Source organism: Sabethes cyaneus, chromosome 1, assembly GCF_943734655.1.
Source record: "Sabethes cyaneus chromosome 1, idSabCyanKW18_F2, whole genome shotgun sequence".
Lineage (NCBI taxonomy): Eukaryota > Metazoa > Arthropoda > Insecta > Diptera > Culicidae > Sabethes > Sabethes cyaneus.
In genome coordinates this window covers 161,496,933-161,514,349 of record NC_071353.1, presented here as the reverse complement: position 1 = coordinate 161,514,349, position 17,417 = coordinate 161,496,933, and the positions used below count along the sequence as shown (strand labels likewise).

General features: G+C 37.6%; 1 protein-coding gene across 1 annotated transcript in view; it reads right to left on the bottom strand.

Annotated features, from left to right (window-relative positions):
- The window catches only part of LOC128732897 (disintegrin and metalloproteinase domain-containing protein 30), a 439,446-nt gene that overhangs the window by 24,621 nt on the left and 397,408 nt on the right, over positions 1–17,417 (bottom strand). Inside the window, exon 16 of the mRNA XM_053826334.1 lies at positions 4,687–4,845. Within this exon, the coding sequence (XP_053682309.1) occupies positions 4,687–4,845 (159 nt within the window). The remainder of the gene's footprint in view (positions 1–4,686; positions 4,846–17,417) is intronic.

Genomic DNA, 17,417 nt, shown 5'->3' with positions numbered 1-17,417 from the left:
CGATAATGAGCCAATTTTCACACCAATACATGCATAAACATTTTAATTTTATCATATCATTCATTTTAATTTTAGGGACTTTATTATTGGCCATAGACTAATCTCATATTATTAGTCTTGACCTTGAAATGCGGTCATACATATAGAGTATGGCGGGGCATAAGTACGATGTTTGAAGTTGTCATCAATTTTCGTGAGATATAAAGAAGAACAACAACATAATATACTTTATAGTGATGCAGTAACTCAATGTCTTTACATTCAACTATAAATCATCTGCGGTAATTGTGTTTTGCAAAATAAATTCTTCTTTCTTCTGATCAAGTGCCGATTCGCACTTTTACCCCACTATCGGGGCAAAAGTGCGAATACCGCGGGGCAAAATTGCATAGCTCGAATCCATGAAATTAGCCCAAGTAACATTGTGAGTTTTAGTGTGCCCGTATTGTGGTTTTTATGACCAATTTTGGTCATAAAAACCATCGTAAGAGTCCGATAAAACCTAAATTGTTACTAGGGAGCACAACAGTAGCTAACAAAACCATATTATCTCCAATCTGCGTAATGTTTCGGTTTTCGGTAAGGAATATTCTCAATTTGCACCTTTCCAATTTTGCGCTTGTGTATTGCAGCCTCCGTTCGATCGAAACTTTTCCAAACGTTTGTTCAGCGGAAAAACGTTCAACGTTCATCAGCGGAAAAACATTGTTTTGCTTCGGCCAATATCTATAGAACACACAATTTTCTGCAGATCTTCCTTTTCTAGTATCTGTAATATAGTGCCTAAAGCTGTATATAATGAGCTATACATTTTTGCCTCGTCCATGAATCGCACTTTTACCCCGCTAGGCGCTTGACGGGGTTAGATTAAATTACGGAAAAGCGAAATATATTTTGTAAATTCTTTTCACCGTATTTTCAAAATAGATATGTGAGTGATGTAAAACATTGCTACCAATTTTCAACAAGTTATATCCTCCTGTTGATATCGTATTTGCCGTATAACGAAAAAGTACATCAAAACCGCCCTAAAATAACATTTGCACATAACTCAGCAACTATGCTACGTAAGCAACCAAAGTTTACGTTAGATTCAAGCTGTCAAAGTAGTCACCCATCCATGCCAAATTAGTTAATTTACTCGAAATCTGCACCAATAAATCATTGAATCGCACTTTTACCCCTCCTTACTCTATATTAATATTTTTTGAAACGGTGGTTCTACAATTGATGAAGGGACGGTAGGGAAAGAAATGAAAATGAAATTTTTTTTGGTGCAGGAGAGGAAAGAGCGGAAAGGTGAATAGGGGGGAGGGGGTATTGGTGGCTACGCTTAACAAGTAGTCGTTTTGACTCCTACCTTTTGTCCAATGCTGGAAAGTGCTAGGGTCGAACCAAGCTATAATCTGAGATTATAACCGGATTCGAACCCACAACACCTGCCAGGGCATGTGGCTCGCTGGTACTTGTACCTTGAACCGTAGAGGCGCTGGAGGCTGCAAAACCCACTTATTAAGATAGCGAGGCGACGCGGTTGGGTTTTAGGCACAAATTGTGCCTCTTCCTCCGTCTACTGTAGATAACCACCGACCGAGAAGTTTTAAATCTAACTTGTTTTTACTGGCAGGACGACGACACTGTGCAGGCCCTTACGACTTGCAAGGTACTGCGCGTGATGGTGTTCGTCTGTCAGCGTGTTAGCCGCGATTCTCAGCGCGGGTCTTCGGAGAAAGGCTCCGTTCCTATGAAAATAGACCGACCTCGAGTTTTTAGTCTTGGCCTTGAAATGCGGTCAAACATATTTATTAATATTTTTGAAACGGTGGTTCTACAATTGATAAAGCGACGGTAGGGGAAAGTAATGAAAATTTTTTGGAAAGTACGCATTGTCGGAAAGTAGTTTACTGTTCATTCCATCACTGTCAGTATAGTTGCAGACGAACGTGGATTCCTGTCTATCTGTCTGTCCGTATATCCCTTATAGAATCGAAAACTACTAAACCGATCGGCGTGAAAATTTGCATGTAGGGGTTTTTGGGCCGGGGAAGGTTCTTATGATGGTTAGAGACCCCTCCCCCATTAAGAGGGGGAGTTTCCATACAAATGAAACACAAATTTTTGCATAACTTGAAAAGTAATCAAGCAACTGGAACCAAATTTGGCATGTGGGAGTTTTTGGAGGCATGAATTTATTTTATGATGGTTTAAAACCCCTCACCCCTGTGGTAGGGGGATAAAGACTCTCATACAAATAAAACAGAAATTTTTGCGTAACTTAAAAACTAAAAAGTACCAATCATATGGAGCTTGCCTATCATAACGAGTTTAGAGTTTATCGAAGAAATGGCGGGAGAAAAATACATGATTCCTCTGAACATTGAAGGGACACCCTACGCGGAACCCATGGAGCTTGTCATTAAGCTCGCTAGCTACCGGCCAGAGCTCAACGGTTTTTTCCGCATCCCTCACTCGGTCGGAAAAGTAGAGCGAAACTACAGAAAAATGCAAACAAAAAAGGTAAAATCTATCCCCCATGACGCACAATAGAACGGGGAGTAAAAAGGGGCAAATTACTCGTTTCCATACCGCTGCTGCTGCGAAACCAAACGAAAAGGGGAAACCCGCAAAGGATTTCGCTGATTAAATGGATTTTAGGTTCCTTCCGAGCGCGCGCGTGAAAGCGATCTTCACGCGCTTCTTCAATCAGTCAGCCACTGGGCACTGGGTCGTCGTTCGGGAGTTCGGGTTTGAAAAATTTGCATCCGGCGGCCCGGACCCGGAAACACCCACCATTCCGGATTGGTGGAACCCTTTCAGGGGAAATTTTGATCCCTTTTTTTCCCGTACAAGGAGAAACGGAATGCGGAAGGTACAGCGACTTTTTTGCGGGAGGATGGCGTTGGGAACTTTGGAAATTATTGGAAGTTTTGAAAAGAATTTCCGACAATTCGTCGGTTGTTAAAGAGCAAACGTTGGATGCAACAAATAAATTGATTTCTTTTTTTCACAACAACAATGTAAAATGAAACTGCAAACAAACGCTTTATCATTAATCGTACGAATGCGTGTGCGTAGGAACAATGGAGACGCTCGGTAGGTTGTTTTTTCTGCTGAGAACCGACCGACCGATTGTCGTCGCGTCAGGACGCCGCGCCGCGCCGCGGCGGTCGGTCACAAATCGTTGGAAAGTAATAAAATACTATGATTGATGATGATCGGAGTTTTTCGCTGGGGCTGCTGCTGTTGCACTTGGTGTCCCTCTCCTCCTGAAGAAGAAGTGATAATTGTGCTTTCGTCGTTGTTTTTTTGTGGCGTTGGTGGCATTTATTGCCTCAGGAGGTTCGGTTTGAGTGTGTTTCATCGGAGCTACCTCCCAGGAGACAAATTGTCCTCCGAACTCGGCTGGGCTCGGTCGATGGGACGTGTGTGTGTGTGTGCGGTGAATTATACGCGCTGATGGTTGTCGATTGTTTTTTTGTTTCGTGGCCAATAATGGACGGAATGATTGCTCTGTATGTGAGTGGGTGGCTCTGTGTGGGTGGTGGGTGGAGAGTGAGATGATGGATGATTTGTGTGTGTTCGGTTGCGCGGCATTAGAGAAAAAGAAAGGAATCGGACTCATGCAAGAACTGTTTTTTTGTCGGAGGGAGGGCTTGTGTACCGTATATATATATAGATAGTAATCTTCGGGAAAATTTGCTACTTTTCAAGGATTCGCAAAATCGGAACAAACTGTATACTCTGATGTAGCCTGAATGTCTGAATGTTTGGACTTTTGGTTTGGTTGGGCCAAATTGTGAGTAGAGATTTCCTTGTAATATTTCACTTCTGTCGTTCGCGGAAAACCATTGCACTAGTTGCTAGTGTGTGGTCCGTAGCTAAGCTAGGCAAAGGGAAAATTGAAACTAACTCAAATACCTGCTGCTAGAAAGTTGCGATTCGAGCGACGGACCGGATTTCGACCGAGTAAGCAATCAAACATCAAAGCGGCTTTCACTTTATTGGGCACGCATCAGTGCACTAATCGACGACGGCGACTGGCACACTGGACTAAGCCGGAGCCATGCAGTAATATTGTACAACCGAACCGGGTGGATATGGATCAATTTCTTCCAGCTCGGTGAGTATCGGTTTCCCAGAAGGAATTTGCGTTTTCTCTCATCACTTCGAAGCAGTGGAATTATTCCGGTTTTCGGTTTTGTACCGTGTTTTGTCGTCGTTCTGCTGACTTCAAAAGGACTTTTATCTGCGTCGGTCGCTTGGTAACGGGCAGCACCATGTAGGAGGCAGCCAGAGGAGGAGGAAGCGTCGTCCCTTTGGTGTCGACGAGATTTTTATACTCATTCCTATCCGAATCCGAGCGCCCAGAAGCGGTAAATTTGAGTTGATCAACGACCACATGCGACTGCCGTTCTGGGAATTTTTTTCTTCTTCCTTCAAAGCCACCGCTTGAGTGTGACGCTCGAAGCAGCAAAAAACGCGATTCGAAACGGCTAAATACCGAACCGATTTTTTTCTTTCGTCTTCATTCTCCTACGCTATATGTCCCTGAGCTTTCAAAAACCTACAGAGAGTCTACCAGCCAGCCAGGCGCGGGTGGTGGTATTTTGACGTGTAAAAAAATTCTGCTGACGAACGAAGTGTGGCGAAGGTCTCTGTTGGGAGGCGCGGTTTAGAAAAACTTACCTAAACTGCGTCGTCTGGTTGCCGAACATCATCTTGTTGGAGCCCTCGAGCGAGATATCGTCCTGGGAGTGGTGGTTAGCGTTGGCGGCCCCGCCCATGTACTTGGCCATCGGTTTCTTCACGTACGGCGGGTCGTATTTAAGGCGAGTGGTTTTCTTTCTGCACTCGACGCCCATGATTTTGAGGAATTTTACCGTGTTTTTGTTTGTTTCGTTTTTGGTTTTTGGTTTTGGTTTGTGATCGTGTGTGGCGATCAGCGGCGGCAGCAAAAAAAATCACAAACATTTGATCAATTTCGGACGAACACATGCTTGTCGAGGGAGTTTGGGGTCGAGCCTCAGAGCGCTCGCATTCAAGTTTAATATATAATATATATATAGGTAAAAACTAATCGGATATATTAGTTAATATTCTAAACTTTTAAGTTAATAAGTAATATATTATTGTTAATGTAAGAAAACAAATCGGTAAATAGCAGATCGGATCGGTCCTGTTGTTGTAGCTTTGTTTAAATTTCCCTCAATTAATCAGTCATCCCCTAATCAGTTAATTTTTTTTTGTTTCGTTTGTTTTCATTCTAACAGTCATAGAAGTCAACCAATTGTTCTGCGCTGCACGTTTTCTACTTCTAGTTACGTTTTTTTTCAAAAATTTACAGTCTTACGAACAACGCCGTTCGCTGGTTCTTTGTTTTTTTTTGCTTTGCATTTACTAGCGCGCGGTTGTGCGACATTCAGACAATTCAAGTTTCCCTCTTATCGTATTTACACTAACACACACACGTAAGTCTACGATTTGTTTATAGTTCGTTCGACTACAACAAGCTACACAAGCTCAAAACTACGTTTTTTTTCTGAACAAAACAAGTTATAAAAAATGAGCGGAAAACCCGCCATGCCGTTAAAAGCCATGCACTGAAAAAAAAACGAATTGAACAAAAACCATAGTTTAGACATTCCTTAAAAAAATTTCTAGCAAAAAGGGGAAAATTAAATCCGAAATCAACAAATCTCTAAGTAAGTAAGAGAACAAGAACAAGGGAAGCGAGAGTTTTTCTTTCCAAAACTAGCAATAACATAGCATTCAGAAAGAGAAAGACAGAGAGAGAAAAAAAAGAACAAAATGATTCAGTAAGAGGGAAGGTACAGTAAGTAAGTAAGTAAAGTAGTGAAGTCGGTTTTGTTACATATTTACACTACGGGTTCGTTTTGTTTTGGGGGAAGTATTTTTCGACTTAATTTTTTTTTTGTTTGGCTTTAAATATTTGTATATACCTAAATATAGACGAACGATAGACGAAAAGTTTAGTTTCACAAAAGTACTCACAGCAATATAGTTAGTAGTTGGAACGGAAAAATATGTAGTTCGTATGTGGGTTTGTTTTTTTTTTTTTGTTACTCAAACATTTTGATACAAAAACATAATGCAAGTAAGAGAGAGACTGTTTGTGACCAAAACAAAGTCCAAAACCGAATAATGAGTAACGGAAAACGAGACAGCGAGAAAGAGAGAGAAACAAAATGAAAACCAAACAACTGGTGCAATATAATGATGAGATGATGAGGCTGGTGTAGTGGATGCCAATATGCCATCCTTCGAATTGTAACACATTGCTAGCAACAGTTAGAGCGGATCGTTGATTGATCTTTTTTCTTTCGGAAATTTTTTTCTCAAATAAAAAAACAGCACATGTCAGAAGCTTTTTATATATATAGAATATAGACAGATAGACATTGAGTATGCTCATGCAGATGGGACAATGGAAGTTAAGAGAAAGACAGAAAAATGATGACTGAATTTTTGGGGGGGGGATCGAATTCTGTCAACGAAGAGAAGGAGGGGAAAGGATGGAAAGTGTGTTTAATCGGTTCGGCAGACCAATTGATGTGACACAAAGATTTTTAGTCACGCGGACAGTAGTGGTGTGGTGGACTTTTTTTTTTTGATGGTGGACGAGAAAAAGTTGTGCATGAGATAAAACGGCACTTCACAGGCCAGGGATTTTAGATTCTTTTTTTTTTTTGCTTTTGGTTTTTGCTTCCGCTGCCCAGCAATTGTTTTGATGAATGTAGAAAAACAAAAGTAAAGTAATAATTGAAAATGATTTTCAGCCTATACAAAATCGTTGAAGTACTCGGAACTGAAACGTAACGATATCTAAAAGCATTAGAAACTTCGAGAAAAAAAGGTGAAGAAAAGTCTCAAAAAGAAGTGGAAAAAAATTCTCATGATTGAACTGAAAGTCAGAGAATTTATTACTGTTGTTAGCTTGGTTGTTTATGATAATCGCAGTCTGGTTGGTGTCACAGAGGTACAGTTTTTTTTAGATAGCACTTTTTTACAGGATACAGGTGGTTTTGGATTCCAATCGAGGACCCCTCCACATCCGCTGCTGGTAACGAAACAACATGGCGATCGGACGTTAATCTATTATTCTACAAATTTATGGAAACTTATGATTATTGCATAGGTTTAATTTCAAGTTCAGTTTGCTGAAATCCAAACCAACAGCCAGTCATGGCTAGACGCAAGTGAGAGGGAAATGCAAAACTGCAAATGCAAAAATTGCAAAAATGCGTCTCAACTTCAATGACGCGTAAAATGTTTTTGCAAAGTATCTACTCAGTTTCGTAAAAATATCCTTGAGTTTACCAGGATTTTTTCCACGATTGAAGAAAAAATGCAGGTTACTCAAACAAAATTAATAGTTGACTTCAATCGTGAAAAAGTTATGACTTTTCTTTCATTCAATAGAAATGTGTTTCTGTAATTAATACTGATAAAGGAAACTTCTCGCTAAACGGCTCAGCGTTACAGTATGTTTCTTTTTAAGGAAACATCTTAAGAGGTCACAATATAATCTGCTTTGGCAAGCCAGTAGTGGTCGTAAATTTAAAACTTTCAAGATTAAAAGATTTCAATTCATCATAGATTCTATTAGCTAAGAGTTAAGACTTGTTGCTGTGTTTGGCTGTCGTTTAATCGTCTCTTCATCGCATTTTCTTCATCTATTTGTAGTCTTTTCGTCGCTTTTTGTTAGGTCTCTAGCGTTTTCTTGGTGTTCGTTTATCGTATTTCGTCTTTTATTTTTTGTTATCTTTTCGCCTCCCCTTCGCCATCTTTTTGTCGTCTATCTGTTGTCTTTTCGTCGTTCTTATGTTGTCCTTTGGTTATTTTGTGTTGTTTTTTCGACGCGTTTCGGCGCGTCTTTATTGTCGCCTTTTCATGGTCGTTTTACCATCTTTGCGTCACATTTTCGTCCTTTTGACTCCGTTTTTGCACTTTTGATCCCTTTTTCAACGGCTTTTTATCGTCGCTGTCATCTTTTTTGTTGTTGTTTTAGCACCTTCATTTTGGCTACGTCAATTTGACGATTTTTTTTGTTCGTTTTTTTTTGTCATCTTTCCATCGTTTTTTGTTGTCTTTTCATCACATTTTTGGTACCTTTTCTCGCTAGACTGTTGGTTTTGTAAACAACCAAAACTGCCACAAAGGACAATTACAGTAATGTTCCGATTTTGTCAGCCCCATGTTGAATTTTGGGCTGACAAAATGGGGAAATTTTTTTTTTCGAATTTTTTTTAAAATTCAAGACTTAAGACCTTGGAATATCGAAGACTTTTACTAAAAATTAAATTTTAACCCTCAGTTTGTAAACCGAAAGCCCAATGGACCGGGCACAGCACACTGGTCCAGAACCATTTTTGGTGCGCATTAGCTTTGAGCGGGAAAACTTGGTTTTAGGCTTATGGAACCTTTGGAAGAGTTTTTAAAAGTCGAAAGTTCTATCGTCCAGCGGAATCAAAATTTTGATTAATCCGCCTAAAAATACATAAAACAATTTAATTTTCTTCAGTTTCAATATAACACATTGATGTGTTCTGCAAAGTTTTACACCATATTACTACAAGAAATTTTGTTGAAGACAGTAACTTTCTATCTCTTAAGGAAAGATAGAAAAATCTTATTTCCCATAAATGAAAAATCGTTAAAATCAGTTTTTCTACTTTAGCTGTTTTTGTAGTTATTGTATAACTTTTTCTTGTTTTACAAAGTTGTACAATTAGTAAAAATACACAACATTGCTGAATACAGTATACCTCTATCATTGCTTGTTTAGGAACTATAGAGCTTTAACTATAAAAATACCCTAATTTTGACCCCGAATTACTCGCAAGAAGGCATCATTTTATTCAAAAACTCTCCCCACAGAATCAGAATAGTTTCAAGCATGCTGAAAAGTTTTATAAATCATGTTTACAAGCACAAAAGTTAAACAAAATTTATAGGCTGACAAAATCGGGATAAAAAGCTGATAAAATCGGGGATAGACAAAATCGGGAGCTACCAAAATCGGAACATTACTGTATTAACTTCTGGCATATAAAAGAGCAACCAAAATGTTGTTTTCATTACTGCCGTTCCGTCATTCTTTTTGCATACTTTGGCGTCTTTTTGATGCTAAATCATTTTTTGTCGTGTTTTCTTTTGTTCATTTTGACGTAGGACTACGTCTTACGGCAAGTTTTGAGATAGGGTGTCATTCCAAAAAATCGAAAAATGCGAGCGTCACAAAAAATGAAAGGTTTTGAGCGCTAATAGCTCAGCGGTTTTCCGATCGATTTTCAATATTCTTACATCAATCGATCGGAGAATCTTCTAAGAATTGACCCAAATGAAGAAAAGTATGGATTCTTGATGTTAAACTATTAGAAAATTGAAAATAATGAACCTATGTTTTGCTAGAATTCTAGCTTCGTGATTGGTTGGAAGATTCTTTACGATGTCTAAACCTATACCAATTTGATATCTGTGCTTGGGAAGTAAGCCAAAACAACTGACAAAGTTTCCTCATTTCAACAAAATTTCTTAACACCGCGATTAAACCTAGACCATTTTGATGTCCTTGCTTGGGAAGTACGCCAGAAAGAGTGACAGAGCCGCCTCGTGCCAACAGATTTCTTACGAACGCGATTAAACCTAGTCCAATTTGATGTCTGTGTTAGGGAAGTGTGCCAGAAAAAATAATAGAAGTTCATTGCCCCAACAGATCGCAAATTCTTTACTGCGAGACGATTAAACCTCGGCGAATTTGATATCTGTGTTGGAAAAATGTGCTACAACTGTAGTGTTCGGTTATAATACCAATCTGTATGAATACACACGCTTGCCGTTTCATTAGAAGTGTAGTGAAAAGATGTGCTGTTAATAAAATAGGATTGAATTGGTAAAATCCCTTCAGCGTGGGGAACCATGGGTAATAAAAACAATCTTTAATTTCAGTAAGGTAGCAGGAAAGCAATAGTTTGTGTTCTTGATTTTGTTAAATTGTTTTCAAATGCACAATCTTTTGAGAATTGAACGTATGCAATGTTACTACTTTGATAAATGTTACATACAACGCATGTAGCATGTATATATGTTGCATATAGCACGTATATATGAAGAATCGAATGATTACAAGCATGAATACATGCTACTATCACTCCAAAGAGACTTATGTAGTCCTACGTCACCTATATATGCGGTCGTGTCTTGTACACAACCCCTCTGATTTTTTTATTGTGTTCGTTGTCTTGTAGTAATCTCTCTGTCCTATTTTTATTCTTGCTTTGGTACGTTTTTGACGACTTTTTTGTTGCTGTTGCTGGCATCTTTTCTTCGTTTTTGTCATTTTCTCATCACCTTTTGTCGTTGTTACGCCGTGTTTTTGTCACTTTTTTGTCAATTTTTCGTCATTCTGTTGGTTATCAAAACAACAAAAATGTTACCTTTTTACTATCTTTTCGCCGTTCTTTCATAGTCATTTGTAGCATGTTTCATCCCTCTTTTGATGCTTTTTAAACCTCTTTCTGTCATGTTTTTGTTCTTTTTGTCGTGGTTTGTGCATCTTGGGATCGCATTTTCATGTTGTTTCCGTCGTCGTTTTTTAGTCGTTTTTCGATGTTTTTTTGTCAACTTTTGTTCGTACTTTCGTCATCTTATTTCGTTATTTTATTTTTTACCGCATTTTCGTCGTTTTTACGGCATCTCTTCGTTGTCTTTCCTTCGTATTTTAGATTTCTTTTCGTCGTCGCTTTATTGTTGTGTTTTCTGAAGGCTTAAATATTGGACAGTTTACGATTATCGACTAGGAATTAGAAACCTAGAATTCAGATTTTAATTTGGACCTGTTTTCAGGCCTCAATTTGGACCTAAATTTGGACCTGAATTTGGACTTGGGTTTTGACTTGATTTGAACCAGAATTATGAGCTGAAATTGGACGTACATTTGGACTTGAATTTGGATCTTAATTTGGACCTGATTTTAAATTTCTATTCGGACATGAGTTCGGAGTTCAATTTGAATTTTTTTGTATTTGTATTTGGTAATTGCGTAGGATACAAAATACAGTAAAAACCATAAAATTTATCGTCAGAAAAGATAACCAAACCATCAAACTTATTGTTGTCCATCATAACTTTTATAGTTTTCAGAGATTCTACCATAAAAATGACGAGTTGTTAAGTATCTTAACAATAAAAAATCTAGTTTTCCGAGATCAAAAATTGTCATTTACAGTAAAAGTTATCGTCCTTTTATGATAATTTTTTAGGCTAAAAAACAAAATATAATAAAAAAGGCAGCAAATTTATGATGAAATATGGCTAGAATTGGCCATAAAATAAAAACAAAAATTGGAATAAAATTTGAATTTGAGGCACTTTTACAATAAATAACCATAAGTTTCAATAAAAACTTCACAATAAAACTGCTGTAGATGCCTTGTTTCTACTACAAAATTGATTGTAATTTTTTTTTGGACTTTAATTCGGCTTTAAATTTGAATCTGAATATCAACCCTATTTTATACCTGAATTTGACCGTACATTTGGACTTGAATTTAACACGAAATTGGCCACTTGCTCGGACCTAGGGTTGGGATACCGGGAGTACCGGAACCGGGAATACCGGTACTACCGGCTGATTTTCCAGTACCGAAATACCGGTACTGGCACAAGAGAAAACCGGTACTTTCGGTACTGAACAATTATGCAATTTTTCTAACATTCGGCCTTAAAATCGAAGATAACAATTTTAAAATAATTTCTAAAACTACGCGTTACATTTTGATAAAGCTAGCGGATGAGTTACTACAATGATTTAACGCCAGTAACAAGATTGAGGAAATTGTTGAGCGTTAGTTATTGGAATGAATATGGCTAGCTGATCATGAAGGAAAAAATAGAACGGACTTCAGACCCCTATAGCAGTTCAAGCTTTAAGGAGTTCGATTAGACCTGTACACCAAAACACTCTGCGCAATGAATTCGCTTCGATGTAACTCAAGGATTGAAGAGCAAGTATTAGACTATGCTTTTCGGTACCCAGAGTACAGCCTGTCCACCAGCGAAACATTCTGAGAAAGCATTTTCAGTGTATGGCAGATTCGTTTTCGCATGGTGAACAGTACATTGAATATTCTGTGCATCTTAAAGTTGAACTTTGCAAGCTTCTCCACTAGCAGCATACAACCGGGGGGTCGTGTTGTATCAAAAACTTGTCTCCACTGTACTTGGTCCTAGGCTACTTATCACCAATTCATTGAGCTGCTCGAAGTCGGCTTCAACCTGGTCATTGGGCCCCTCTATTTATGGAATCGGTGGGGTTTTTGAAAAGAACAGATTTCGGTGCACCGTCATCCGTCATCCTTGCGACATTGCCGACCCATCGTAGCCTCCCGACTTTCGCCAGATGTCGTTTGGAATCACTCCAATTTTTGCAATCGCTAACTCTGTTCATTTTTACAAGGGCCCTATTCTCATATATCTTAGATGAGAACACAATTAGCGATTTTGAAAGTACCTGGGTGACTCCTGCTACCTAAGTGATAGTACAAATGAAATGGTAACTGCAAGGTGAGGTGAAGTGACTTAAGAATTGGACCTCAAATAAAAGTATTAGCACATTTTCAAAGAACAAGGATTTTCTTTTTAAAGCTTTGGGTACCGGTACCAGTACCGGTATTACCGGTACTGATCCTTTCAGTACCGAAATACCGGTTCTCAAAAATCCTGTCGGTACTCCCAACCCTATACGGACCTGAATTCAAACCGGAATTTAGAACTGAATTGAGACCAAAACTTGAATCTGAGTTTGGACCTAGTTTTAAACCTGATTTTTAATCTGAATTTAGAATTGGATTTGAACTTAAATATGAACTAGAATTTTTACCTGAGTTCGCTTGTCTGTACTGAAATCTGATCCTGAGTTCGAAACTGAATTTGAGCCTAAATTTGGACTTGAATTTGGGTTTAACTTTGGAATTTGGACCTGGAATTACATCCGAATTTTGTCCTGTACTAGAGCTCGAATTTGGAATTCTATTTGGATATTATTTTAGGTCTGAATTTAAAGCAGATTATGAATCTGAATTTGGATCTAAATGCGACCTGAATATACCTAGCATTGAAACGTGGACACTAAACCTGAATATCAACCCTATTTTGGAACTGAACTTGGCAATAAATTTGGAACGAAATTTAAACCTAAATTTGAACAAACAGGAATTGGGGCTGATTTTACATGAATTTAGCATTGAAGTTGAGCCTCAATTCACTAGTATTTTTCGACTGAGATGTAATTATCGAATGATTGGGATTTTGGCCGTTCAGTCATTAAATTATAGTAGACGTTATATTTGCCTTTTTACACCAACGTTTCGAGCCGGATTTGGATCTTCATCAGGGCTTCTATGAACGGGTACTTTTAGGATACTTTTTAGCATCAATCAACACAAGTTTGGCTTGGGTTGTTTACTTGAATTTGAACCAGAATTTCGACCTGAATTCGGACATGAGGTCGGACCTGATTTTGGACCCAAATCTAGTTTTGAATTCGGAACAGACTTTAAACCTAAATTTCGAGCTGAATGTGGACATGAATTTAGGTATAACTTTGGTCATGAATTTGGAATTGGACATGGAACTTGAATTCGGACTCTAGTTTAAACTTGAATCCGGATTAGAAATCGAATTTGAACTTAGACATGCACTTGACCTTGAATTCCAACCTGAAATTAGACCTGCATTTGCATATGAGTATCCCCTTATTTTAGTCCTGAATTTGGCTATGAATTTAGACTTGAATTTGATCCTGAATTTGGACAACTTCGTATTTGAAATCGACATTATTTTGAGCCTGACTTTGAAGCTAAAAATCGAACCTGAATTTGAATCTAGAAATGGGCTTGAGCCTATATTTGGATATCAACTCGGACTTGGGGTTTTATTTGAGTTTGAACCAGAATTTCGATTTGAATTCGGACCTGACCCAAATTGTGTTCGGACTTAGAAATTGAATTCGGACCTGACTCTAGAATTGAATTTGAACATAAATTTCGAGCTAAATGTGGACTTGAATTTGGGTTTACCCTTGGGCATGAATTTGCAATTGAACATGAACTTGAATTCGAACTTCGCCCCCTTTATTTCGCACCTGAATTTGGAACTGAAAATCCACCCTAGTTTGAACCTAAACTAGGCCATAACTTTGGACTTGAATTTAAACCTGAATTTGGATATATTTTCAGACCTGAGTTTGGACTGAAATTTGAAAATAAATTTGCGCCTAACTTTACTCTTCATTTTTGATTTGAATTTAGAATTGGCCTTGAACTTGAATTAGGACATAATTTTGAACTTGGATTTTTAGATGAATTTGAACCAAAATTTCGATCTGAAGTCAGACATGAGTTCAGACCTGATTTTGGACCCAACCGTGGTCCTGAGTTCGGAACTGATGAATTTAGACCCTAATCTGGGCCAAGTCGGAACCGAATTTAAACCTTACTTTGGACTTGAATTTGAACCTAGAATCTACCAGAATTCAGGTTTAAATTATGACATGAAGTTAAACCACAATTTGGACATTAATTCACAATTTTCGTTTCTAGTTTCTGCTTATTATTCTTTACATTTCGCAAATCTTATTTCTAACTCTCTAACTTGACACTATTTTGAACTTCATTTTGGACTTGAATTTGAACGTTAATTCGGTCATAAGCTAAATTTTGACCTGAATTTGGGCCTAACGTTGGCCCGGAATTTGGAATTGGAATTAGGCATGACCAAAAAGGCCAAAATTTCGACTTGAAATTAGACCTAAATTTGGACCTGAATTCGGACCCGAATTCAAACCTGAAGTTGATGAATTGGATGAAGATATACCTGAATTTGGACACCTCAAAAACCGGATCTCATTTCGGACATAAATTTGTTTCTGCATATCGGCCCTATTTGGACCTGAATTTGGACATAAGTTCGGTTCTGGAGTCGGACCCGGACTATGGATTAAAATTCTGATCTTATTTAGAAACTCAATTTGAAGCGGAACTCGGACGTGAATTGGTACCTAAATTTAGGCTTGAATTTGGGCCCAAGTTTGAATCTAACTTAACTTTAGATCCGCTTCTTTTTTCAGGTTTATGTTCATGTAACAACATTTCCAAATTCAGGTCGAATCTAGGTTTGAATTCGGGTCCGACTTCAGGTTTGAATTCGGGTTCGACTTCAGGTCCAAATTCAATCAAATCAATCTTAATTTTTGATTACCTTTGAAATTTCTTTAAAATTTTCTGGCGAAATACATCACATGTTAGTTCACAAATCCATTTATGGAATTCTGGGATCCACGTCCCATTTTGTAGTATGATTTGCAAAAATGCTCATTAATAAAGAACGGTTTTCCGCTTTCTTATTGCCATGTTATTTTTTTACTGATGATTTTAAATAATATTTCAAGTCCAATTACATGTCCCACTAGAAGTCCGTTGGATGTCCCATTTTATGTTCCATCTCGAGTCCAATTTCATGTCCTACTTAAAGTCGCATTTCAATTTTAAATCCCATTTCGATTCTTATTTCAAATTTAGTTTTAGGTTCAAATTTATGTCCTTTTTCTAGTCATATTTTAGCTATAACTTCACAAATTCAAGTTGAATTTCAAGGTCCAATTTCAAAGATGGACAATTTTAAGTCTCATTTCAAGTCAAATTTCTAGTTCAATTTAAAGCAAAGCACGTCCAATTTTGTCCCCTCTCAGTTGGCCTCGAGGTAAGACGCTGGTCTAATAAGCCAGTCGTCGTATGTTCGAATCTCGGCTGGGAGAGGCTATTAGAGTCAATAGAATCTCAGCACTGACCCCGCACTGTCCTGTATTCTAACAACTGGTTGCAAAGTCTGTCGTATAAAAACAGAAGCACCCAGGCTTTTTTACGTCCAATTTTGTCCAATTTAAGTTCCATTTTAAGTCCAATTTGAAGTTCGATTTAAAGTTTTAATTCAAAGTCCAATTTCACATCCCATTTAAAGTCACGCTTCACTTCAATTGTAAATCTAATTTTAAGACGTAATTCAACTTCAATTTTAGGTTCAATATCGCGTTCATTTTAAAGTCCAAATTTATAAATTCAACTTCAATTTCAAATCCAATTTCACGTCCTATATGCCAAGTTCAATCTTTAATCTTTACTTCAGAAAGAAGCGCAAATTAGTTCAAATTCAGGTGCAATTTCATGGTCATTTTCAAATCCAATTCCAAGACTAATTTAATTCAAACCCAATTTAGATTAAAATGTCAAGTCTAATTTCAACTCCGTTTTCAAGTCCAATTCCTAGTCTAATTTCAAGTATAATTTCAAGTAATGTTGTATGTTCTATTTCTATTTTGTTGAGTAAATTTATTGTCGCGCAAAATTGAGCTGTTTCTGAAATGTACAATAAGCGTTACAAAGTAACGACATCTGTTGTATTCTACAGGAAAACATTGATAGTTTCGAGCATACTCTCACGCATGGTGCATGATGAAACACTTGTGCCAACTTCTGTTATTTATTATCAGAAACTAGAGACGGTGTCCTATTCGGACTAGAATTCGAAGCTCAATATGGGTCTTATTTTGGGAATGAATTTGGATCTGAATTTGAACCTAAATTCGACCGAATATAATATTCGGATTCGAATATAATCCCATATTATGGGATTTAAATTTGGATATGATATTAAACCTAAATTTGGACGTTGCTCTAGATATGGGATTTAAATTTGGATATGATATTAAACCTAAATTTGGACATGAATCCGAACCTCAGTTTGGACTTGAACTCGAACTTGGATTTCGCAATAAAACTGGGCTTTATTTCGGACCTGAATTTGGATCTGAATATCCACCCTATTTTGGACCTGAACTGGGCCATAAATTTGGACTTGAATTTAAACCTGAATTTAGACATATTTTCGGACCTGAATGTAGACCTGAGTTTGGACTGAAATTTGGAATTGAATTTGCGTCTAACTTTACACTTCATCATTGATTTCGTTTAGAATTGGCCTTGAACTTGAATTAGGACATAATTTTGAACTTGGATTTTTAGATGAATTTGAACCAGAATTTCGAACATTAGTTAATTTTCCAGAAATTCGATCTGAATTCAGACATGAGTTCGGACCTGATTTTGGACCCAAACTTGGTCCTGAGTTTGGAACTGATGAATTTAGACCCTAATCTGGGGCAAGTCGGATCCGAATGTAAGCCAATTTGAATTTGAACCAAGAATCTACCAGAATTCAGGTTTAAATTAAAACATGAAGTTAAGACTAATCAAGACTAATTTAATTCAACTTTCAAACCCAATTTCGATTAAAATGTCAAGTCTAATTTCAACTACTTTTTCAAGTCCAATTGCTAGTCT